Consider the following 27846-nt stretch of genomic DNA (forward strand, 5'->3'; position numbering starts at 1 on the left):
AACATGGCAGGGTCTTGTTAAGCACATTGGAGTATGAGAAGACTTTTGAACAAGAGACATGGCGTTATTCTAGAAAGTACCTGTAAATAAATGTCAGTTGTTTCAATTGAAAAAAAAGTGAGTCAAATTTTCTCCTTGTTTTTGTTTCCTTGCGACAGTGTCTACATGTTAACGTGTTTTCCATGTTCCTATGTACTTGGCTCCCCATGAGGGTAGAGTTAGACATAAGGTCGGTTTTAATGTAGGGAAGATCCAGCTCCCCAAAAGGGGCACTCTGAATAGGAACAAAAATAAAAATTGTCTCAGTCATAAAGGATTTTTCCTGCACTGACCAAGGACAGAAAAGATGAAGCACAGAATCAGAACAGATACTACACTGTGAACATGTGTAATGTTACACAAAGACTATGAATGATTATAGACTGTTCACCACAAAATGCCCAAAATGTAGGTTCACAAAAACGGTTATGATTTTGTATTAGAAGTGATTGGATTAAAACTGGGCCTTTTGGGCCATAGTGAAGGTTTGTGCTCCACCGAATGCTGTTCTAGTTTTATTGGTAGCACGCTCACCAAAATTTTCAAGATCAACGCACTTTTAATTTCTCAATTTATTTCCTTACTAGTTGCGTTTTTATTGGTTGTTGTGTTTTTGCATCGAATAACCCCCACACAAAAAAAGGGGGCTTCGGTAATTGGGTGAGCCATAAAAAAAACAAAAACGGAGAAACCAAATGAAACCAAGCATTTCCATCTCTTTAAATGACAAGCCATTATCTTTTCTTCCGGCTCCTGTCTTGAAAGACAGGCACTCCATGAATCCAAGATGGTGCCACGCACCAACCGACCACCAAGAAGTCACTTTAAAGAATGCCCCCCCCCCTTCTACTTTGGTACAACATATCTTGTAGTTAAGGGGAGGGAGGGGGCTCTATTCATCAACTCAGTCTATCTGCAATAACTTGGAGAATAGCTTTTCTGTGCAGGTCTCACATAATTTGTTTTTTTTTCGTTTTATTTTTTTTCACACTGAGCATATTTATGGGATCATAAGTGGAACCTCCCTGCACGTGTGGGGTCTGGATTGAAGATGACAAAGAGGCCGCACATTAAATAGTTATGGAAGGAGGATACGGTTGACATTTAATGACTCAACACAGTACGAATTCACTACGGGATTTTTTTTTTGTGCTGTTAGAAGACAAGCTCAGAGAGAACAAAAGAAAGATATTAACTCATATATAAAGCATTATTATATGCATGGGTAGTTTGATATGTGTGATATTTTATTTATATAGACAAATATTACATAGTTGCTACACTGAACATGCTAATGTTTCGAAGCAATAGGTTTATTAAAAAAAACAAAAGTTCCTTGTCAGGCGACAAAAAAAAGTTTATCTGCTATTCAAAGCATCTGAGCAGATAAACTTTATTTCTGCAGATAAACTTTATGTTCAGTGTAGCAACTATGTAATATTTGTCTATATAAATAAAAATATTATATTCTGCTCTTTTTTATTGGGCACTCTTAACCTTGTTTAATGCATGCATTTTATCTGCTGAATACATTTAACTTGGTGTGTGTGTATATATATATATATATATATATATATATATATATATGTATATATATATATATACACATATACACGTTTTATTTTTTCATTACCGTTTTTTTCTGTTTAGTTACATTATTGTTTCAGCTACTCGACCGTTTTTCTCGGTGTAGTAGCCTCATCAGACTTTACAGAAGTGTTTTATGGAAGAATGGTGTAAACAAATTCTTCCATAAACAAACACTTCTGTAAAGTCTGATGAGGCTACTATACTACACCGCGAGAAACGATCGAGTAGCTGAAACAATGTAGCTAAACAGAAAAAAAACGGTAATAAAAAATAAAACGCATATTTGCTCTACAACAGTATTGAGCACTTTCTTCAGGTTTTTATTAATTACCATTCCTACTAATATATATATATATATATATATATATATATCTCCAGTAGTCGCATGAGATAGCCCAGAGGTAGAGGTTTAAGTTTCTAACCATGAGGTCTCAATTTCAAATTCCACTAGATTCAGCCACTCTGATGACTCATAGATGATAAAACACGTGTCAGTGGATAATTATATTTTAAGCTGTGTGTGTGTGTGTGTGTGTATATATATATATATATATATATATATATATATAGTAATTTATAAAATATACATGGCGATTAAGCTACACTGAATATTCTGCGTTTCATCGACTTATAGGATTCGTCAGGCTTATGCGCGAATTCTGTGGTTGCTTCTTGTTTTTATATATGTTGAGGATTTCTGGTTAGCCAATCAGCTTTCTAGTATCCACCGCGCCCCTTCCTATCAGCCAATGGGCATGCATTTTATCGAACAAAGGATCTGTTTTAGAGCTAGGTTAGTGGTTTAAGGTAGATCTTTTCCCTCTTTTTTTTATTTTTTTTTTATTTTATTTTTTTTTTTAATTTTTTATTTTTTTTTTAAATTTTTTTATATATATATATATATATATATATATATAAATATACCTATGTGTACACACATACCTGCACATATATATACATATATATATATATACATACACATATGTGTGATCGTTTATGTATATTCATGTTTGCTTAATTTATTTATTTGTTTGTTTTCTATTGTTATTGTTAGTTTTAAAGATATTTTGTATCGCTATCCTAGAGTAAGTTTTATTTTGTGGACACAGTTGTTTGCTATTTCTCGTCTACATTAGAGAACACATCAGATATGCCCCATGAACCGATATCTTCTCTCTTCCTGTGAACAGTGTGCCAATGAGACAACTGAATGGTGCAAAGCGGGCATTGAAGCAAATCCCACTCACCCCCATGGTTCATTACAGGGTGAAGGAATAAATGTTTTTGGCCAATTTTTCGACATTTGTCGTCCAAAGAGTCAAGCTTCAAAATGATACCAATCTTGTGAAAATCTGTTGCCGCTGTAAAAATTTTTAGGCAGACATACAAACATACATACAGGTGAGATTTAAATAACGGATGTTCTGTTGTCATATTTAACAAACATTGAGCTTTTAAAATAAAAGGATTGGTATACACAAAGGATGAAATATAATTGAAAAAGCATATTTTACCAAAAGCATATATATATATATATATATATATATATATATATATATATATATATATATATATATATACATATACACACACACTTCGAGATGAATTGCTCTTTATTTAAAGAGGTCCTGTCTACTTAAAACCACCAATCAAGCAGCTTTTGATATAAATATATCCTCTTTTGTAAGTAACATTGGCTTTCAAGATGAAGATGTGGACAGAGGAGATAAATGTCAATGAGAGATGGAAGAGAAAGGGAGAGAGATGGAATAGATCTTTTTAAAATAAAAGAATATCAGAAGTTGATTAGAAAACCATTTCTTGCTAAGAGAAATCCACCGAAATGACTCGTTTTATTTTGAAAGCTTTTATGGCAAAAGCAATAATTTGCAAAAGCCAGAAAGATTTAAAGATAGATTAGTTTTTTTTTCATCAACTTAATCGTGAGTTGATGAAAGAAGGAGTATTGGGGAAAGGGGGGTATTAATGTGTGTGAATGTATGTATATGAATACAGGCGTCAGTTTAGAAGCTTTCATGACTTACATGTGTGTGTGTGTGTGTGTGTGTCGATATTAAATGAAAAAAATTAGGAATAAAAGTTATATGCAACTTTATTATATCATCAGAACAATAAGGAAAATTAAAAGAAGAAAATTAAGAAAAACAGAAGTCTCTTTAGACCATGGCATTTCAAAGTTAATGCTTCTCATCACAAGAGGAGAATGGCCAAATTTATATATATATATATATATATATATATATATATATATATATATATATATATATATATATATATATTTATTTATATATAATTTCCAGTTATGGAATATCTCGAAATGTCTTCTCAACCATCGAATCATTTCTCTCTGATACATTTACACAATTAGTCACTGATAAGCAGAAGACCAAAGCTTAAAGTACCAATCCTGGTACTCCTGAAGGATGCATTCTGGACCCAACTCTTTTCCTTATTTTCATCACTGATCTCTCAAATCATATTCTAAGTTCATGCATCAACATATATGCAGACGGCACTATCATTTATGGCAATACTTCAAAAGTTAACAATAACCAAGATCTCTATGAGTCTCTTTCCTTCAGCATAAGACAAAAGGTGGCTGGTTTTAATGCATCCAAAACCAAACTTCTATCTTTTTACCACCAGTGTTCTGATCACCACCTGGTCCCAATTAATATGACTGATCTTCACCCCTGACCTGAAATGGAAGACCTAGATCAAACCTGTTGTCACTGTCACTAGAAAAATAGTTACATCATTCTACTCCTCCAGAAAGAATCTTAGTCTTGATGCAATCCTCTACCTGTATAAGAACCAAATGTATCTTAAACATGGGGGGAGAATGAGCTGCTTGGAGACCATGTCCTGTCTCGAGTTCAAAACCGGTTTTTAAACCTAGAGTCATCTTCAAGCTTAATGTAAACAAATCTTTAATAAGTGGTGACTCCTTTGTAATATAAACTATAACTACATCTTTTTTTATGGATAACGCTTTTTATAAGTTTTCAAACATTATTCTTTTTGAACTTTACAGTTTTCAATTTGAAGAAAAATTATTCTATCATCTTTCTTGTTTTTGAACAATAAATTTTGTAAATGTTAATTTGCATAAGTTAATTCCCCTTTATATATATACTAGCAGAAGTACCCGTCGTTGACTGGGTTCAAAAACAGCCTACAGAAAATGGACTCTGATTTATGAAAGTATGATAGGTTATGAAAAGGAAGGCTTGTAAAGAGATAGCTTCGAATGTGGGGGTATCAAAACCAAAGCAAAATATGATGAAAGTAAAAATAAAATAGATAAACCCCATAATTTATTATACCATACCTGTTCACACTGAAACACTTATCACAATATTCTGTGGATCTATATTAAAAAACCTTGTAAAACTTTGTGACATATTTCCATTCTATGGAGGTCAGGTCATATTTCTTCAAACAGAAACATAATTAGCAAAGTATACTTGTGCAGATAGATATGAAAAGTCTTTATTAAAGTTTGTGCCTATTTCCATTCTATGGAGGCCAGGCGCGAACGCAGACCCCACAATTTTATTATACCATCCCTATTTAAGTTTAAACATACTTATCAAAATATTCTTATGTACATCTATATCAGAAACACCTGTAAACGTTTTTTTTTTAAATTTTTATTTCCATACTGTGTGGACCAGGCGCGAACACAGACCCCACAATTTTAATGAACCACTGTTCTGCCAGATCAAACATACCCATTCCTGTGTCTCAATAAATCTTCTATCATATGTAATCAATTTTTTAAAATAGTCAACCACATAGGAGCCTATTCGTGACCAGACACACACACATACACACACAGACATTCAGCTTTATATATATATTACATATACATGTAGTGGCGCCAAAACGAAAGTCTGCACTTTCATTTTTTCAAAAACCGTAAATTTAAGCTAAATTAGAACATAATTGTTTAAACAACCTATACCTCATTTGATTCTCCTTTTATTCCTCTATAATTTTACCTGTTCATATTTGCTATTTAATTAAAGTATTTTAGTGTTCACGTCAATTTAAAAAATTAACTTCAACTCGAGAAGGCAAAAAGAAACTCCGCAGCAACAAATGAGCTTAAAACCAGCTTAAAATTGAGAAATTGGCTGCAGAGAAAATGGTACGAATGACTGTGCAAAAGCACCAAAACGCTGGCATTGTTTGTGATGCCCCTAAATTTGGTTGTCCCAGAGTTACTTCTTACAGGGAAGACAATGATATCAAGCTCTGCAACCTCAGAAACAGATTTGAAACGGCTCCATAATCTAACAATACAGATTGAAGGTTTTTTTTTTTTTTTTTTTTTTTTTTTACAAGGGTGTCACCACTTATCAAGGCCCAGAGGCCACTCGAGGATAAGGGTTAATAGGTATACATTAGTCATTGTGATTTTAGCATAGTAAACAGTGGGAATTTTGTAACTTGGATTACTTAGGGGGATGATTCAATTAGAACTTGTTCACATTGGACTTTTTCTTTTTTTTTTTTTCATAGGTATCAACTCATTATCAAGGCCAAGAGGCCACTCAAGGATAAGGGTTAAAGAGTGTACAGTAGAAATTGGACAATATAGTAATCATTAGTAATGAAAATTTGTTAAATTTGATAACTTATATGGAACGGCTCATCAAGAACTTATTTACATTAGACTTGAAGACAACCATATTGTAGTCAGCCGGAAAGCAGGAAAACGGAAGACAATTCCACAGGCGTGCAGTTCTAATAAAAAAGCTTTGTTCATGGAATCTACGTTTAGGTTTAGGCACAGATAAAGAGTGGGGGGAATTATTGATAGTGTTTACAGCTAGACGAGTGTTTCTTGTGAAAGTTTTGTGAGGGGGGACCATAGATTGAAGCTCAGTCGAACACTTTCCATGAAAATAACGATACATCAGAGACAAACTCGCAACATCTCTTCTGTGAGATAGAGGTTGCAAGGAAGAGAAAAGGACATCTCCTACGAGGCTACGAAGTCTATTTTGAACTCTATCAAGGCAGGCCAAGTCCTTTCTAGTAGCTCCTGCCCAGATGTGGCAACAGTATTCCATCCTTGGACGTACCTGGCTCTTATATAGATAGAGAATTGCATCAGCAGTGAGATATCTACTGGATCGATAAAAAGATCCCACCATTTTTCCAGCGGCCTTGGCAACAGATTTGAGGTATTTAATTTGTGAGGCTGTGTTGCAAGATGCAAGCCAATGATTTCTGTAAAGAGCAGAAAGCTGTCTGAACTTCATCATGACTCTTCATACTGGTTGAAAGTGGTTTTTAGCAACAAAAGCAAGTTCAATAGAATAGGCAGTGATGATAGGCAGTATGTCTGTCAAAGGAAGGATGAAGAATTTAATACTAGGTGCACAGTTTCAATGCTGCAAGCTGCTGGAGATTCAGTTTTGGTGTGGTTGGCGTTATTAGTGCCAATGGTCCAGGGCCTATAGTTCCCTTGACTTGATTCAACCAAGTACATTAATATGTTGACTGAGCATTTTCTACCCTGCTTTGCCCAGAATTTGGATGAAAATTCAATTTTCATGCAGGATAATACTTCCATTCACACAGCTGGCAATGTCAAGAGGTTCTTTGAAGAGCATGATATTCCGTGTTTGGATTGGCCTGCACAATCTCCAGACCTCAATCCTATCGAAAACATATGGCATTACATCAAGCAACAGCTATGTAATTATAAAATTTCAATCCTATTTACTGCTTATGTAAAAACAAATAGAAAGTATATATATATATGTGTGTGTGTATTGGACTAATAAAAATATGAGGTTTCCTTCCTATTATATATTTTTGCTAATCTGAGCATAATATCATGATGATCGAACATATATTAAACTTACCCACCCAAACAAGGCGGTTATGCCTGAGAGGATGATGTCATTAAACCGAAACAGATAATACCTCCCTCCAAAATGGAGATGGTAATACCTTGGAGCATGGTATTATAACAGCATAACAGCTATTACATTATCCCCTCCTTTCAAAAGAAAATATAAAACCTGGCAGGATTACCAAACGCTCCCCATAAAAAAGGAGGAGGTAATTCCTGGAAGGATAGTCTTATGATAATAGCACCGATACTACACTACCCAACTCCATTAAAAGCTCACCATCATAGTGTTTCACTCCATCTCAAGGTCCATCGTTAAACAGTATCCGAAGAATCCTTCAAGTTTGCATCGGAGCATACATCGCTGAGAGGATAGTCTGTGAGAATGTGTGCAGGAGTTTGCACGTAAGCGCTGTGGGGACAATGAACACCCTGTACATATCCCCACTTGTGTAGGTTGTTCGGTGTTTTGGCAACCTCCGCTCAGGCAAGTGTTACACACTCTTTCCAGGGAAGTCTGAAGGCTGCTGGGAGGTCTTCTGTGAACAGGCATCTAGTTGCTTAACTCCCCAGAATTTCATGTTAGACACAATCCCAAATAGTACGCCATTATGTCCAAGTGGCATGGAAATACACGTTGTTTAGGGCAAAAAAAAGGCCAAGCAGACATCAGTCAGAAATCAAGGCCAAACAGACATCACAGCCAGAACTGAAGGCCAAGCAGACATCACAGCCAGAACTGAAGGCCAAGCAGACATCACAGCCAGAACTGAAGGCCAAGCAGACATCACAGCCAGAAATCAAGACCAAGCAGACATCGCAGCCAGAAATCAAGACCAAGCAGACATCGCAGCCAGAAATCAAGGCCAAGCAGACATCACAGCCAGAACTGAAGGCCAAGCAGACATCACAGCCAGAAATCAAGACCAAGCAGACATCACAGCCAGAAATCAAGACCAAGCAGACATCACAGCCAGAAATCAAGACCAAGCAGACATTACAGCCAGAAATCAAGACCAAACAGACACTACAGCCAGAAATCAAGACCAAACAGACAGCACAGTCAGAAATCAAGACCAAGCAGACATCATAACCAGAAATCAAGACCAAGCAGGCATCACAGCCAAACCGACTCACGAAGCAGTGTACTGATCGTGGCATCATCCAAGCAGATGAGGTCCACACCACTGATTTATGTATTATTGCTTTTGGAATACCGTTTGTTAACACCAAAAAGATCTGATGTCGTTCGCATGATGAAGCAAGTAACTCTTCCCGGCAAACGATCATTTGTTAATACGGGTGAAACTCGAAAAGTGCCAGTGACAATCAGGTAACACCCCACAGTCAAACGGATGGGTTACAATTTAGTGCACCCAAGGAGCTGATTGCTGTTCCCAGGATGTTTCTCAACCAAGTAACACATACTGACAAATGATTGTGCCATAGGGGGAACACCCAATTTCTTCCCCCGCTATCCAGCCTTATGCCAGATCTTGCTGGATTTCATTTTTTTTTAAAATTTATAAACATACCTGCATATTTACTAATATATTTTAAGTGTGATCCAGTCTTATATGCGCTTGCTCTGCAACGTTTTTTTCCTTTTATAAGAGAGTCAGCACTTTACGTTCCTTAACCCCCCCCTCCCCCACAGTCGTGGGGTGCTGCATTATTTCATGCAGCGTGTCTTGGGCAAGAATAGCCTGACGGCGCCCATCCCTCTCCAGGTTCCGAGCACATATAGCACATGGCATTACCAAATGGTCACTCATTTTCGCATTGGCCAGGCTGTACGTCGTTGAAAGTTAGTACTTATCAAGGCCAAAAGGTGACTCGAGGATAAGGTTAATGAGTGTATGGTGGTCAGCGAGACAACAGCACAGTGATCGTTAATGGTGGAAATTAGGTATAATTTGATTACTTAAGGGGACAGCTCAACAAGAACTTGTTTACATTGGACTTGAAAACAATCATGTTGTAGTCAGCTGGGAAGCAAGCCAGTGGAACAGATTTTGCTATTTTGAATACTTGAAACAAAAATGCGTAAATAAGAAACATTTCATTCATAACTGCTGTAAAAACAAAACAAAAAAAAACTCATTTGTTCATATGGATAGGAAAACATTGACGCTTTGGTATTTTCAACGCAAATTTATCTTTTAAATGAGATGCTTAAGAAAAGAAAAAGAACCCAATTTGTTTGAGCGATGGTGTGTGGATCGTTAACTTACGTGGAAATAGAACAACTTGTTGAAAATTAGGTTAATATTCTTAAAGTAAAGACTGAAAAGAAATTGACAGAGAGCAGAGAGAGACTAACTTGGAATTGTGTCTTTATTTTTCAAAGAATTTAACTGGTTTTGTTGTCACTTCTCCACACCTGATTCCAATGATTTAACCCAAGCAAAATGGCTGATCCAACGGGTCATGCATTTTTCTGGTAAATAAGTACACACACGCAAGAAACAGCATTACAAAAACTACCTGGCAAATACACCCTGCGGACCAAGTGCAAAAAAGATTCAGATAATTGCACTTAAAAGGATGGTAAGAATCTTAAAAAGATCTTTCGGCTGGAATATCTGAGTTAACAGCTGAATGTTTGGCATCCGGTGGGATGTTCCATCCCCAGCTTGAACAAACTGATAAGAAAAATAACAAAAGAAATAGCATAATGGAGTCATTCACATGTGGAATTTGATTATGTTCATTGAGTTACCTTTCCCTGATTTAAACCGCTCTAACCTAAGCTAGACGATTGACCCACATTTTTTTTTTCTAGTACTAGTGGGAGGAGCCTAGCCCTGCCCGGTTGTAAAATATGCTTAAATATATTTTAATTCATGCATATTTCGTATTTATTGTTACAGAGTCAATTCTCTATTGAATATTATATTGTACCTAATATATAGTAGTGATTTCAAAAGTAAAAAAAAACTAAATAAAACAGCTTGGGTGCCAACGGCTAGAATCGAAACTAAAACATTTAGCACTCTGGCCATGCTTCTTACTGTTTGCTCTATCGGCAGATAAGGATTTAAAATTAAACCACTTCAAGCTATGAATGAATTTGTGCATGCGTAAAACTTAAAAAAAAAAAAAAAAAAAAAAAATGTTGGCAAGTTGAAATGAACATTTTGGATTTCAACTTGCCAACATATTTCTGTATGTGTTATTCATCCATCCAAACAAAGATTTTACTCGTTATAAACCATCATTGGTGTATGATTACTATTTCCTGTTAATTTCAGTGTTATGTGACCAGTAGTTTAAGAGTGAACTGTCATCCAAGTTTCGGCCTCTGTCCCATCGACGAAATGTAGCATCCCTCTGCTTATTCTACAAGTATTTTAATGGTGAATGTTCCGATGAACTGCAAGCATGTACCCCCTCTACATAAATACCCCTGACAAACCCGACAAGCAGCAAAATCTCACCCCTTCTCAGTAGAAATCCCTAGATGTAAGAGAGCCTTCTACTCCAGTAGTTTTTCCCCAGAACTGCTAGACTTTGGAATTTCCTACTGGGTTCCTGCTTCCCCAACTTTACTGACATGCAGAAGTTCAAGTGTAACATGAACCAACATCTTGCTGCCCAACTCCCCACATAGTTCCCCTGTAGCTTGTAATAGTAACACCCTACATCAAAGTGGCAATGTGCCTTGTTTGGGGTAAAAATGTAATTAAAAAAAAAAAAAAAAAAGAAAGAAAAAAGTTTATTGGTTAAATATTTTCACGCAGACAGACACACATACATACATACATACATCTACTGTTTTATTTATGTAGATATATGCACACATGCACATACACACACACACACACGGATGTGAACGGAGTCATTCACGGATATCAACACACACAATAATTAATTGAAAGAGACCGTATTTCCAGAGTGAAGGAGAAATGATTCTGATATTATGTTATCTGCAACAGTAAATATTTCATGAATTTCTTTCACCTCCTCATGTTCTGACAAGTCACGCCCTGTTTAACAGATAACGATAAAAGCCGTCTTTTATTTCTGCCGTTTTCCCCTTTTTTCAATTACATCTTTGACTAGCACTACTATTTTTCTCACCTCTTTTCCTAAAGAGTTCTACCCTCCCCCTCTTCTTTTATTCAAGGTTTAAAGATATGTCCAGGCAAGTCTATAAAAGGTTGTATTCGTTTGTCAGTCTGTCACTTCCAGACAATACTTCCTTTGGTCTATAACACCTGTTTTAAATTACATTATCGTTGGTCTGTCATGCATTAGTTTGAAATAGCATTATCGTTGGTCTGTCATGCATTAATTTGAAACAGCTTTATCGTTGCTCTGTCCTGCATTAATTTGAAATAGCATTATCACTGGTCTGTCATGAATGAATTTGAAATAGAATTTTCGTTGGCCTGTCATGATGACACCATGCTCTATAATAGGCACACAAAACAAATGAACACATATCTAAGGAAATCGTAGATTATTAAGAAATGTGCAGACAGACGAACAGACAAGGGTGAATTTACAGGTCCACCCTCTTTTTGTCGGGGGACCAAAAAAAAAAAAAAAAAATCCAACTTTAACAAAGTTTTCATCATTTATTCAATAAATAAAACAAAAAAAAAACTAACAAAATAAATATCTAAGGAGAGGAATTCTGCTTGTCTAACATATCAAGTTATTCTGTCAGTCTTTCAAAGGCAAATATATCAATACTTGATTCAGACTAGCCTAATTTTTTCATTTTATTTTTTTCTATGCTATTGGCATGAATATATAAGTTTTCTTCATTTTTTTTAATCAAAATACTTATTCCTGTCAAGAAAATTGTTGGAATATGCATACTGTCTAATGATATGCAAGAAATAATATGAAAAAAATATAAAAGAAAATCTTACTTCAAGAAGTAATCGTACGACATCAATTTTCCCACAAAGTGCAGCAGCATGCAGACAAGTGCCTTGTAATGTGCAGCGATTTATATTAACACCAGATTGTAACAGCAACCTAGATAAAACAAAAGAAAATATGTAGAATGAGTTTTAAGCAATCATTTTTAAATATATAATTAAAAATACGTAGAATGACTTTTAAAAACAACTTCTATAAAATGTAGAACGAGTTTTAAGCATTCATTTTTTAAATATATGATTAAAAATATGTAGAATGAGTTTCAAGCATTCATTTTTTAAAATATATGATTAAAAATACGTAGAATGAGTTTTAAGCATTCATTTTTTTTAAATATATAATTGAAAACAACTTCTATAAAAATATGTAGAATGTGTTTTGGTTTGGTTATTTTCTTTTTACAGCATATCAACTCTTTTTGGGTTATTTAATGCCGAATCCAGTTATTTTGGAAATAGTATTTATGTTGCATTCAGTTATTTTGTAGAATGGCTTTTATTCTTCAAGCTCTTTGTATCTTTGTTTGGTTGTTTTATAGTGGATTTTAGCGTTTCTGTTCCCTGCCCTGCAGAACATGAATGAGTTTTGCAATGGGAGAGGGAAAAGGGTTGCACAGTATTAATGTTTGGTACATTTTAAGTTAGGAAACCAGCCAGGAAGTGGGAGAGATAGAAAGAGAAAGGGGAAATGGGAAGAAGGAAAAAAGGGGGGGGTGAGTTGTTGTTTTCATTTTTTTAGAACATAATTAAGTTTTGCAAAAGGAAATAGAAAAACAAAAACATCAATGTTAGATGCATTTCGTCTCAAGACGCCAATATCTTCAGACAGCCTGATCTGGTAGCACCAGAGAACGTGTTTTAAGCAATCATTTTTTTTTAAATACATAATAAAAAAACTACTATAAAAATATGCAGAATAAGTTTTAAGCAAAAAAAATTATGGTGACTGTTTGATAATCTTCGTTTGGTGCTATCCATTACAGCTTTTGGCCCTTTTTTTTTTTAAAAAAAAACATTTTGGCCTTCTTGTCCAAGTTTATCAGATTGGTCCTTTTAAAGCCAAATAGTGTTGACAAGACCGAGGCTATAGGTAGGAGGAAAACAGTCAGCAAAAAGTTTAAGTTATATAATATTCTATGTAAGCAAGAGAATGGAAGTAGTTAAGTTGGTATTCACACAAAATGACGACCTGTGCATGTTAAGTTTAAATTGGTTCTATGCCAGTATTTTCACTTATGGATGCTGGCAACCTTTACTATGTCACTACTGTAAGTACATGATTTATCAAGGCCCAAGGGTTGTGGGTTATGGAGTTTGTGAGGAGAACGGGGAGACAACGCTTTGAGGATTATAATGTTTGAGACTGGGCAGAATTTGATTATGTTAGATGGCTCAACGAGAATTTGTTTACATTGGACTTGAATATGACTAGTCATCTTGGAAACAGCCTCACGATATTTTGCTCCACAGACGAGTAGTTCTTGGAAAGAAACTTTTTTCATAGAAGTTCTATTTAGCTTTTAGATACACAATGGAAGAAATGGAAATTATTTGCAGTGGTTGTAGGTAGACGAGAGAATTTGGGAGACCAATATCATCAACAGAATAAAGTCAGTCGAAAAAGTCGCATTACTTCTTTTTCTTCTGTTTTATTGTAAGCTTATTCGGAAACAATCCTTGCTAAAACGTATTTTGAAAAAAGAAACTGACTTATCTAAATTTTAGCAGAACACAGACTCTCTGTGTCCTGAAATTTAGACCAGAAAAAAAAAGTCTGGTGGAAGAAATAAAAAGAAAAAGTCAAAGAGAATTGGCAGAAATTGTATCCGCTTTGTATATATAAAAAAAAAAAAAGAAAAAAAGAAAAAAGAAAAAAAGAAAAAAAAAAAGAAAAAAAGAAAAAAAGAAAAAAAAAAAAGAAAAAAAGACAGTAGTCATAAAGTGAATTCTGTTGGTACAGTTCGCGTTGAAGAATTTTTTTTTCTCGTTTTTTTTTTTTTTACCCCCATACTGAATTCATAGCAATTTTATATATCTAATAGCAGGAAGACCTGACGTTGCTCGGGATTGAAAAACGGATCACTTCTATATACTATCTGAAAGTAGTTGAAATTGTGTTTTCTGATATTTACGCAACCTTTGATTTTAATTTGGATTTTTTTTAAATTAAACATGGTGTGTGTATATATAAGTGAAATTGTCTCTCTGCTCTGTGTATATATTTCCCTACCAAATTACTCTGTCAATTTTCAGTCTACAGACTCGAGATCTGACATAAGGTTTATTGAGATTCGGGAAAATCTTTTTAATCAGTTTTCGGCCAGAAATTTCGCTGTCAAGGGTAAAAGTTCAACGATTTTACCTTTTAAAACTCTACCAAACTCATCCGCCAATTTTGGGTCTAAATGCTTGAAATTTTAGATGTAGATTACTTGGACATGGATCAAACATTTTAATTTGATTTGAGCCCAAAACAATACATGTTAAGGGGTCCAAATTGGAGTTAAACTTTAAAAAAATTTGAACTCTACAAAATTAATCAGCCAATTTTTGGTCTAAACATTTGAAATTCTACATAAAGTATATTCAGACATGGGGCTAGCTTTTTAATCGGTTTTTGGCCGAAAATTTGGCTGCCATGGGGTCGAAGTTCAAAGGATTTTACCTTTGCAGTCTCTAGCAAACTATTCAGCGAATTTTGGGTCTAAATATTTCAAATTTTACATAAAAAGTATTCCAACATGCAGCAAGCTTTTTCATCAGTTTTTGGGTGAAAATTTGGCTACTAAGAGGTCAAAGTTGAAAGAATTGATCTTTGCAGACTCTACCAAACTCCTTCGCCAACTTGAAATTTTAGATGTAGGTTACCTGGATATGAGTCAAACTTTTTAGTATATAACACATATGCACATAAAGTTATGAACAGTACATAGGGCCTGAGCAAAGCCAGACTGAACTGCTAGTATATATATATAAAGATGGCGTATCATGAAACACAATTGCAAATACTCTTCAGATATTTTTTTTATTTATGTAATCATGCCCAAATTCTTTTTTCTTTTCTTTTTAAAGTTAATGAGTTCTTATTCTTATGAAGAGTTAAGGTGGAAAATATAAAAAAACATGACATAATCATATGATTGTTTCTGCGTTATGAAACAGGTGCTATAAAAAATTGAATATTTTAACATGCCTAAGAAAAAATAAACGGTAAGATGAACAATATCTTGGAATTTGAAATATAGAGTTTTTCTCACATATATTAGTGGGCTGGCAAGACCACAAAGGAGATAACCAAGCAAAAAAAAAAAAAATCCTTAAGCAAAATTCATCCTAAAGCAACAAAACTGAAGCTGCCAGGACACTACATATACAAATGTAGGCAAATTTGACCATATTATATGGGTTAAAAAATATATTATTTTTTTTACCAATTGCCATAAAATTTTAACCATAAAATAGTATTATAATCTTTAAAAAGCCTGCAAATTTTCATGTAGCTTCGTCCCATAGAACCAAATTGAATATTGAAATGCCCATATCTTTGGTTCTATGGGACGAAACTACATGAAAATTTGCAGGATTTTTGAAGATTATAATACTATTCTATGGTTAAAATGTTATGACAATTGGTAAAATAATACTATATATATATATATATATATATATATATATATACACACACACACACACACACACGGTGACCCCCCCCCAAAAAAAAACGGGCCCCAACTCTAATTAGGCCCCGTTTCTTAGTGTTTTGTCTGAATGAAATGAAACTTTGGTCATAACTAGTTTATTATATTCAAAACATCACATCAAAACACTAGGGTCTCTGGCATTTTTTTCTCCATTCTACATCATATGTTCTAGATGGCCTTCATTTAGCTCCGTACATTTCTTGAGGCACAGCATGAAGTTGTCCATGATGTTCTTATAGACCGAATTGGTAATGGCCCTCATCTCCTCTCTGATGGCTTCCTTGAGTTCCGTGATGGTTTTGGGTTTCCCTGCATAGACTCTGTCCTTAAGATAGCCCCAAAGAAAAAAAATCGGGGGGGGGGGGGCTTAGTCTTGAGACTGATCACTCGGCCTCCGAAGTTCTCTTTCAGCCAATCTCGGGACAGGTTTGAGGTGTGAGAACTTGCTCCGTCCTGCTGGAACCAGAACTTGCTCATGAGCGACGGGTAGATGGTCTGGAGCTCACTCTTGAAGGTTTTGAGGACCTCGACATACTGCTCCTTGGTGACTTTCACTGCTGCGCCAGATTCTTCGATGAAGATTTGTCCGATGATGCCTCTGGCTGAGATTGTAGCCCGCACCGTGCACTTAGGAGAGTGCAGGGACTTGGTGGCTACTTCATTGGGTCTGGAGAACCCCCAAAAGACATTTGTCTTGGAGTTCGCCTTTCCATCAACATGGAAGTAGGCTTCATCTGAGGTCCAAAGGAGGTTAAGGAAACTTGGTGTCTCCTCGATCTTCTCAAGCATCTTGACTGCCAAAGATGTGGCATATATATATATATATATATGCCACATTTTTGGCAATTTTATAAGTTCGAAATCACAGTGACTATATATATATATATATATGCTCAAGATCAGAGGAGAGAATCGGAAAGAACTTTGTTGTTTACGGTCTTAGATGTGTTGCCATAGATGGTAGTGCCATCAGCAAAAATGTCTACGAATGATGTAAGGATGTGATTTGGAAGATCATTAATGTAGATCAGGAAAAGATTGGGCCCAGGATGGATCCCTGAGGGACTCCAGCATTAATACTGTGAACTTCTGATTTTTTCCCATCAACTACTACTTTTATGAACCTATCAGAAAGAAATGATTTAATAATTGAGAAGACATTTCCAGCTATCCGATAGCTGGAGATCTTGTGAAGTAAACCTTCATGCCATACCCTATCAAAGGCCTTTCATATGTCAAGAGCAATTGCCCTAGAAAGGTTGCCTCCATTGAGAGATTCACTAATCCTGAGATATAACTGTAAGCACATCTGCTGTAGATCTAGCAGAACGGAAACCATATTGTGTGTCACTAAGAAGGTTATTTTTGCTGAGATTGTTGATTACTTCTCTATTTAATACAGATTCCAGCAACTTACTCGTGACGCACAAGAGACATTGGCCTGTACTGAGAGGGAGATGAACAATCACCTGAATTCTTAAATACAGGGCATATATACCAGTGTGTGTACATTATAATATATATATATATATATATATATATATATATATATATATATATACACATGCACACACACACACACACACACACAAGAGTGCATATAAATATATATAAATATATATATATATTGCTAGATTCAACCACTTTGAGTTGTAGACGACGAAACACATGTCAGTGGATAATTATATTTTAAAAAAACAATATATATGCCGTTCCGCACATGTAGGTACCAAATTGGTTAAAGGGAAAATTATTCCCAACTCGCATTTAGGTAAAAATGCACTTTCGTAAATAACTGAATTCATTCAAAACGTATCACAAAAACAAAAACAAATAACATCTCTCTCTCTCTCTCTCTCTATATATATATATATATATATATATATATACATACATACACACACACACACACACAAGAGTGTGTGTATGTATATATATATATATATATATATATATATATATATATATATATATATATATTTACACACACATACCTAACTTTATGTATATATTTCTTTATATCTTTTGAAAAGCCTTGGAATTCTTCAAATGTTTCTTCTTAGATTTCATTTCAGGAAGAATAAACAACTGCAGTTCATTGAGGCGTAACTTTAGAGGATCACGACTCACCCCTAGGGGGTTAAAAAGGGAACTCATTTTCTCTTTCTCCTTAAACTAGATAATTTACAATATTTTAGGGAGTTTTTCTAGAAATGTTTCATATTATGAAGACACCCTCATGTACATTTTTGAAGAATTATCATACCAGAAATCACTTCACTGTCTTTATAGAAAATTTTTGCACATTTCGAACGACATTTTTATAAAAGTTTCATATTTATCTTTTATACACCAAACAAGATATACTTCCACTCGGAATGAAACAGCCTATTACATGTAATCGTGTCTAACAGGAAACAGTGGGGAGTAGAGCAGCAACATTACATTTAAACTTCTCCAGGGAAGCAGGAAACAGGAATGGAATTCCAACGTCTAGCAGTCCGAAGAAAGAACCTATTAAAGTAGAAGTCTTTCCGGCATCTAGAGACTTCAACAGTGAAGAGGTGGAATTTTGCTGCTTGTTAGGTTAGTTGGAAGCATCAACGTCGAGGAGGCACAAGTGCTATCAGTTCATCAGAGCACATTCCATTAAAGCACTTGTAAAACAGGCACAGAGATAGAACATTATGGCGATGGTACAGAGGTTAGAGCTTGGCTGATAGTGTGGAACCGATTAGATTTGAGAGTTATGATGAATTGAAATCCAAAATTGTTTTCAAATTTCTCTTTAATATTTCATTGATTTTATACATTAAGTAATAATTATTATAAATACACATGCATACATGCCGCACTGGCGAACTGTGATACAGCGAAATAGTCTGCATAGGGATTGTGATCATAATCATAAGTTTATCGGAGCACATTCCATTAAAGTACTTGTAAAACAGGCATACTGCTGCAACATGACAGTGATGGGACAGAGATTGGAGATTTGCCGATAGTGCGGAACCTATTAGATTTAACACTCTTTTTTTTTTTTTTTAAATTGTCTAAGAGTGATTGGTTGGTTGTTTTTGTTTTACGGCATATCAACCTTTTTCAGGTTATTTAATGCCGAATCTAGTTATTTTGAGGAACGATTTTTAATGGAGTATATTTGTTTTTTAAGTCGGATTCTATTTAACTCATAGTTGGGACCCTAACAGGTACTACCACTCCGGGTCAGAGTGGACCTGGGAGCAATGGCAATTAAAGGGTGGCTCCACACTCCCCAAGGCCCGCAAAGTGGGGCCTCACCATCGGATATAGTTTTAGGTCATATCCAGGACCTCTAAGAGTGAGAAACCAGTGATAGATGCACCAGTCTAGATGTAGCAATATTACGTCATGCACGGGAAAATTGTGGCTTTGTAAAGATATAGGATACTCCATGGTGCGAGTAATTTTCTAGCACGGTAGAGGGAGCCCACCGTCTTTGCACTTTACATATCACTTTTTTTACTTTATTTTTTCTTATCTTCATTCTATTTCTTTTTTCTTTAATCCTCCTCCCCTCACATAATACTAGTGACCATCCTCCTCCTCCCTCTCACATAATGATAGTGATCCTCCTTTCATATAATGAGTAACCCCTTCCTCCTCTCACATAGTGATAGTCTCCCCTTCCTCCTCCTCTCACATAATAGGGATCCTCTTCCTTCTCTCATATAATGAGAGTAACCCTCTCCTCCTCCTTTCACATAATGAGTGCCTCCCTCCATTAACGAAAATAAAATGGATCCCATAAAAAACAAACCTGGACTAGATTACAATTGAACCAAGTGCAAATGATTTTTCCTTTAATTTTTCCAACATTTTTCTTTATCGTCTGGTTTTGACTTTTTTTTGTTCATGCAAAGAAATTGTTAACTCATAAAACGTTGTTCTTTATGATTCTACACTTACTGTTTAGATGGGTTGAACGCTTTAGTAGCCCACAACACAGAACCGACCCATAAACATCATGCAGAACCAAGGTTACAAAGTCTGGGTCAGTCGGAAGTTTTAAAAAGGGGTTCTACTCCTAAGAATACTAGGGTGTGGAGTGGATTTTTTTTTATTTCCATGAATTAAGACATTTTAAAATTAAAAGAATTTAAAATAAGGAGTCGGATATTTTGGAATTCTGGGAGTTTCAGGCAAACCATATACTTTTACATGTCTTAGGCTAACTATTAACATTTATATATATATATATATATATATAAGTGAACGTGTCTGTCTGTGTACATTTCCCTATGCAATAACTCTGTCAATTTTTAGTCTACAGACTCGAAATTTGATATACAGGGTACTGAGATTTGGGAAAATCTATGTGATCGGTTTTCGGCCAGAAATTTGGCTGTTAACAGGTCAAAGTTCAACAATTTGACCTTTGAGAACTCTACCAAACTCCTCCGACAATTTTGGGTCTAAACACTTGAAATTTTAGATATAGGTTCCTTAGACATGGATCTAACTTAATAACTGGATTTGAGCCCAAAACAATAACTGTTAAGGGATCATAATAGGGATCAAAGTTAAAAAAATTGACCTTTTTTCTTTTTTTTTTGCTCAGCATACAAGTCCAAACACCCGGGCAACGTCGGGCACCCATGCTAGTATATATATATATATATATATATATATATATATATATATAAAGGCTTCCTTCACTCTTTGACAGACTATGGATACCTACAAAGAGGTGCCTGCGCATGAAATTTATTTGGCAAGAGTTGCACAATCTCCAACCACACCTCTCCTGAGTCAACATTGTTGAATACCAGTGGCAAGTGGAGGTTCAGAACGACTGGAAACAATGCCGAGATAAGCGGAAAGCACATACAGAGCCTAGAATTCCCAAATGGTCACCCATCTGGTACTAGTCAGGCTTAACATTGCTTAACTTCGGTGATCTGACGAGAACCGGTGTGTCAACGTGATTATACCATATTATATATAAGTACGAAATATATATGGCGATTAAGCTACACTGAATATTCCGCGTTTCATCCATACTAGGATTGTTCAGGCTTATGCGCATAAGCCTGAACAATCCTAGTATGGATGAAACGCGGAATATTCAGTGTAGCTTAATCGCCATATATATTTTGTACTAACTAGCTCTACCTACGTATGAAGCACTTTTGAAGTAAATACTTAAAATTTACGCATAAATTTATACTTTCGTATAATAATTTTATGTGAGTAAATGAAGTATATATATATATATATATATATATATATATATAGAGAGAGAGAGAGAGAGAGAGAGAGAGTGAGAGAGAAAGAGATTAATAAAAAAGAAACACACCAAGTTATATGCACATCAACGTTTCATCTTTATTGTAAGACTTCTTCTGGATGAATGAAATTATAAAAAACTTGTTTTCTTAATTTTATTCATCCAGAAGATGTCTTACAATAAAGACGAAACGTTGATGAACTCATATACTGGTTCTAGTCAAGCCGACGTGCGAAGACACAATCTCCTACAGGACAAAAACGTACAAAAATTGCATCGCTTGTTTTTAGTAAAGTGTTGTCGAGTATAGAGTTATTGCTTATTAGTAAATGAGTTGGTTTTATTTTTTTTATAATAAATGATGAATCGAAGTTGGTGGAAATTATTTTCATTGGTGGAAATATGTTTATGTACGCTATTTCTTATTTTTTCATCGATTTTATAATTAGCATGCATCTGATTAAAGTACAATATGTTATTATTATTATTAGTAGTAGTAGTAGTAGTAATATTTTTTGTAATGGTGGCTGAAGTGTGTTTATTGTTTATTGTTATTGTATATAAAGTTGTTATTAATTAGGACTTGTTTCATGTCAGAGAATGTCTTATAAAATATTTCGCTAGTAGATGAATTGCATTTGGCTTGGTAGATGAGATTTTTAACTACGGCCATTTTATATCAATGGTGACATTCACTTTTAAAATTAAGACATGATTCTTTACTGACAGGTCTTTTTTTTTTATACAGAGTGACCCCCCCAAAAACGGGCCCAACTCTAATTAGGCCCCGTTTCTTAGTGTTTTGTCCGAATGAAATGAAACTTTGGTCATAACTAGTTTATTATATTCAAAACATCACATCAAAACACAAGGGTCTTTGGCATTTTTTTCTCCGTTCTACAGCATATGTTCTAGATGGCCTCCATTTAGCTTTGTTTTTTTTTGGGGGCGGGGTCACCCTGTATATGGGTAATAAATCTATCAGTGTTCTATATCAAGGAAGGGAATAGTGTTGTTTGTATTTATTTCATGCGTGAAATTTAGTACCAAATTATTTTTAATTGCAGTTTTTGATTACTGTTAATTTATCTAAATTTTCTGTTAATAAAAGTATGTCCTCAACGTATCTAACGTAGATGGGTGGTTTCGAATGATATTACAAATTTTAGTTTCCAGGTTGGTCATATAAAATTCGGAAAGCAATGGGCCTAGAGCCGAACCCATTGAAACTCCGTCAACCTGGATATATAAGGTTCCACTGGAGCCATAGAAAGAGATCTCAGTGGTGCAAGAGATTAATAATTTTCTTAGTGTGTTAGAGTTTTATTTTAAGTGCAGGGAGAGTGGGATTATATATATATATTTCTATAGTTTCATAAACAGGGACGTTTTTAAAGAGACTTTCAACGTCAAGTGAAGCTAGAATTTCGTTGTACTGAATGAAGTATGTCTATTAATTCTTGCGAGGAATTGCCTCTATAAATAGGGAGTAAATACAGTATAATTTGCGAAATAATAGGACGAATAGAGTAGTTTCCTTTATGTATTTTTACATTTCCATACATCCCGGTCTACATCCGCCTATAATTTTGTCTACTTTAATGGAGTTGATGTGTGCGTTGTTAGCTGTGATTAATTTGTTAATTAATATTTTGAGTTGTTCGGTAGGATTTCTACATATTTTTTTTTTTTTCAAATTTAGATGTATCGAATAGAATTTCTTCTAATTTGTTAATATATCGTTCTATAGGCATTATGACGAATATATTAGATTTATCAGCGCGTTTAATGGTTTAATGTCTGGGTTATTTTTTTAGTTCAATGGCGGATGTTCTTTGTTTTTTACTAAGTAATTGTACTTTGGGTTGATTGTTTTTGTTTTACGGCATATCAACCCTTTTTGGGTTATTTAATGCCGAATCCAAGGATTTTGAAGAAAATTTTTTTTAATAGAATATATTTGTTGTTTTCAAGTCGGTTTCTATTTGACCCATAGTTGGGACCCTAACAGGTACTACCACTCCGGGTCAGAGTGGACCTGGGAGCAATGGTAATTAAAGGGTGGCTCCACACTTCCCAAAACCTGCAAGCTGGGGCCCTCACCACTGGATATAGTTTAAGGTCATATCCAGGACCTGTACTTTGAAAGTAATGCTTCGTTTTTTTTTTATATAGTCAGATTTAAGGAGGTCACGAATGTTCGGACGTACTTTAATTTTGTTTTCATCTGATAGTTTGGTAATAGGTTGGTATAAAAGACAACTCCTGGAAGTCGAAAACGTTCGCGACTATGGCAAGTTTTTTTTTTTTTTACACTCGAACAGAACGTTTGAACATTGGCCCGCCAAATGGGAAAAACGGATTGCAAGAAAATGTTTAACGAAACATGCATAAGATAAAAACGCTGCCCATATATATATATATATATATATATATATATATATATATATATATATATATATATATAATATATATATAAGAATGACTGTTTCAGTGCCCTCATACATATATGCAAGATCTCCAAGCAAATAGAATTTGTCACAAATCATAAACAAATCAACTTAATTCATTTTGTCGAGAGAAAAAGGCGTCACCAAACTTTCACAGAGAAGAAAGAAAAAAAAAAGATAGGAAAAAAATGGAAAGAAAATACGAAAAAAAAAAAGATAGAAAATACGAAAAAAAATAAGAAAAAAAATGGAAAGAAAATAAAAAAAAAATGATAAAAACAGAAGAAAAAAAGAAAATAATAAAGGGACAGAAATGATAAAAATAGATAAAGTTATTAAAAGTTGTTGTTTTTTTCTGTTGATATTAAATACGGTCAGCAATCTTATCCCACCTGACCCGGAAAAAAAAAAAAAAAAAATAAGAAAAGAAAAAAAAAAAAAAAAAAGACATTTTGGGTCAAATATCTTGTCACTAAAATATTGTCACATGTCTGGAAAGGACCAACAGCATTTTAGAAAATAATTAGTTTGATTGTTTTACGGCATATCAACCCTTTTCAGATTATTTAATGCAATCATTTTGGAAAAAGTTTGTTAAATCTTTAAATATTTCATCGCGATTTGGTTGTTTTGTATCAAACTTTTTTCGGGTTATTTAATGCTGAATCTAGTAATTTTGGAAACGAAGGTTTGCAGTTTCAAGTTCTTTATATTTTCAAATATTTATTCATGGTGTTTTTGTTTTTACGGTGTGTCAACCTTTTTTTCCGGTTGTTTTCTGCGAAATTCAGTCATTTTGGTAAAAAAAGTTTTTATGCTTCAAGTTCTTTATATCATACTTAAATCATTCGTTGACATCTATGCTGATGACACGACCATCTACGGCAACACATCAAAGGCTGTAAATGACAAAGTCCTCTCTGATTCTCTCTCCTCTGATCTCGAGCATGTGGTTCAGTGGGGGAAGACGTGGCTGGTTACTTTTAATGCATCTAAAACCAAACTCCTATCCTTACATCATCAACGCTCTGATCCCCATCTGGCATCAATTGTGATGGATGGCTCTCGTCTGGGAGAGGCCCCATGTTTTGACAAGCTTCTGGGTTTGACCTTTACTCCTGATCTGAAATGGAACACATACATCAAGTCTGTTGCCAAGGTCGCTGGAAAGATGGTGGGATCTTTCTACCGCTCCAGAAGATATCTCACTACTGATGCAATTCTTTATCTATATAAAAGCCAAGTATGTCCAAGGTTGGAATACTGCTGCCATATCTGGGCAGGAGCTGCTAAAAACAGCCTATCCTGCCTTGACAGAGTACAAAATAGACTTCGTAGCTTCTGTGGGAGAGAGGCTACAGAGAAAAGAAAAGGGCATCGCCCACTAAACCAGGAAGTCTATTTTGTATTCTGTCAAGGCAGGATAGGCTGTTTTTAGCAGCTCCTGCCTAGATATGGCAGCAGTTGTGTGAGCGTGCCAATGACCCTCGTCACAGCCCCTTTCATCTCAATCGTCTCATTGCAGCCGGAGGAGATTACTTTGAAGAGGACTAGAGTTTCATGTGCGTACTATTAATAAAAGTGCCCATACAAACATATGAACATGGAAACTTATTGAAAGCACCTAATGTATAGAGGATACTTCATTTAAACACTGTTGTAATTCCGATACTCCTTTAGCATAAATCCCCTATTTCAAGTAAACTCCCTCCATAGTTATAACTAGGGCTATGACAACAGTAGATTCTTTTCGTTGTTTTAATTCTCGAATAAAAACACCCGACTAGCTGAAACCACCGTCAATAATTTTCCCCACTCCATATCTGTGCCTAAATCAAAACGTAGATACCATGAACAAAGCTTCTTTCTTAGAACTGCACGCCTGTGGAACTCTGTTCTGCTTGCCTGTTTCCCTCCCGACTTCAACCTAGATGTCTTCAAGTCCAACACAAACAAATTCCTGATGAACCGCCCCCCCCAAGTAATGACACCTTACCAATTCTCCAATACTATTGCTACACTATCCCTTTGATTACTGTACACACAATAACCCTTATCCCTGAGTGGCCATTGGGCCTTGATAAGTGGTGAACTCCATGTAAAAAAAAAAGTTAGACACAACCACGAACCACATTAATCTACATAAAAACATAAGATATCAATGGATATATACTTGAGAATCAAAGCAAGGAAAAGAATATGCTGTTGTCATAGTCCTAGTTGTAACACATCCTCTTTCAATCACTTACTCTATATTCTTCCCTAGAGTTTAGTTACACATATTGTGTGCATATATTAAACCTATCATGGCAGATATGATATACACCTACGTTCATGATATAATAAAATCTATATGCCTCCTCCTATATCACAGAGATCACTTCAGTTCTCCCATTCCCTCCTCAAAGAGTCAAAAGATTTAACCTTTTTTTTTTTTTTTACACAGAGGTCACCAGTTATCAAGGCCCGGAAGCCACTCAGGGATAAGGGTTATTGCAAGTACAGTACGTTAGAATGGAGATTTGATGAAGTGTTTACTTAAGGGGGCGGTTCATTAGGAATTTGTTAACGTTGGACTTGAACACATCCAAGTTGTAGTCAGGTGGGAAGCAGGCAGACGGAACAGAGTTCCACAGGCGTACAGTTCTAAGAAAGAAGCTTTGTTCATGTAATCCACGTTTTGATTTAGGCACAGATAAAGAGTGGAGGAAATTTTTCACAGTAGATTCAGCTAGGCGGGTGTGTTTTTGTGAAAGATTACACAATTATTTTGCTCCTAATGTAGCTATCGCTAGACGTCACATCCCTATTGTTACTGATCATCATCTCCCCTCTTCTGATGAGAAGCATTAGGTTTCGAAATACCATGGTATAAAGAGTTCTTACTTATTCTAATCAATGTATCATCCTTATTGAATAAACATAAATCTATATGCATTATGTTGTGGAGACGCCTACTAATTAACATAGGTGGGTGAGTGAGATATATAAAGGTATCAATCACCAATACTGGGAGAGTCCGGCAACGAACGTCAAATAGGCAAGACGCCTATGTTGCCTCCAGTAAGACATGCAACATGCCACCTGCCGGAATATCTCCAACTGAAGTATATCTGAAGACATGTAAATATGTATATAACTTTTATTCCTAATATATTATTGTTATACCTTTACTTTCTGTGTTCTTGTTAATTATTTGTGCAGACATAACACATTAGTATATATTTTTATATTGTCGTTTTCTTATTTTATTGATACTTATATATATATATATATCATTTTATTTCTTTATTGATTTCTATATAAGCTCCAGAGCAAATTTTGTTCAGCTTTGCATTATTCTGATAAGTCTCTTCTTAAAGAATCGATCTTATTCTTTTAACTCCCCCATATATATATATAAATGATATTGCATTCGAGAAAAGCAGTAACGTTCTAAAATGTCTTGTGTAGTTCGTAGTGGACGGACTTTGTTAAGAGTGCCAACAAACTTGCTGATTTTAATACTCGAATTTTTAATCGACCTATATTTTTTTAAGCAACTTTTCAACGACTCTATATATTTTAACTAATCTTCACCTAACGCCGTTTAATGTATATTTTAGTTTTCACTTTTAATTCTCATTTTCGCTCATTCGCACTTATACTCCAACACCTGCAAATGATTCGTGGACAAATCGAAAGCGCTCGTGACAGCCACAATTATGGAACTTTTATTAATATTTTTGATTTTGATGTAAAAAAAAAAAGATTATACAGAAAATCGAAAAATTCAAAAAGGAATCAAAGCAAAGTATCTCTGTTGCATTTAATATTTGCTTGAATATATATATATAGTAATTTATAAAATATATATGGCGATTAACCTACATGGAATATTCCGCGTTTCATCCATTCTAGGATTCTTCAGGCTTCAGTGTAGCTTAATCGCCATATATATTTTATAAATTACTAACTAGCTCTATCTATGTATTGAGCACTTTTGAAGTAAATACTTAAAATTTACGCA

General features: G+C 34.9%; 1 protein-coding gene across 5 annotated transcripts in view; it reads right to left on the minus strand.

Annotated features, from left to right (window-relative positions):
• Positions 1-27846, minus strand: part of LOC145252478 (caskin-2-like) — a 969745-nt gene that overhangs the window by 541857 nt on the left and 400042 nt on the right. For all 5 annotated transcript variants that reach the window (XM_080111905.1, XM_080111904.1, XM_080111903.1 and 2 more), the window contains one exon: positions 12406-12514. In XM_080111905.1, the coding sequence (XP_079968031.1) occupies positions 12406-12514 (109 nt within the window). The remainder of the gene's footprint in view (positions 1-12405; positions 12515-27846) is intronic.

The sequence above is a fragment of the Euprymna scolopes genome, chromosome 29, assembly GCF_053919585.1.
Source record: "Euprymna scolopes isolate OS-2025 chromosome 29, ASM5391958v1, whole genome shotgun sequence".
Classification (NCBI taxonomy): domain Eukaryota; kingdom Metazoa; phylum Mollusca; class Cephalopoda; order Sepiida; family Sepiolidae; genus Euprymna; species Euprymna scolopes.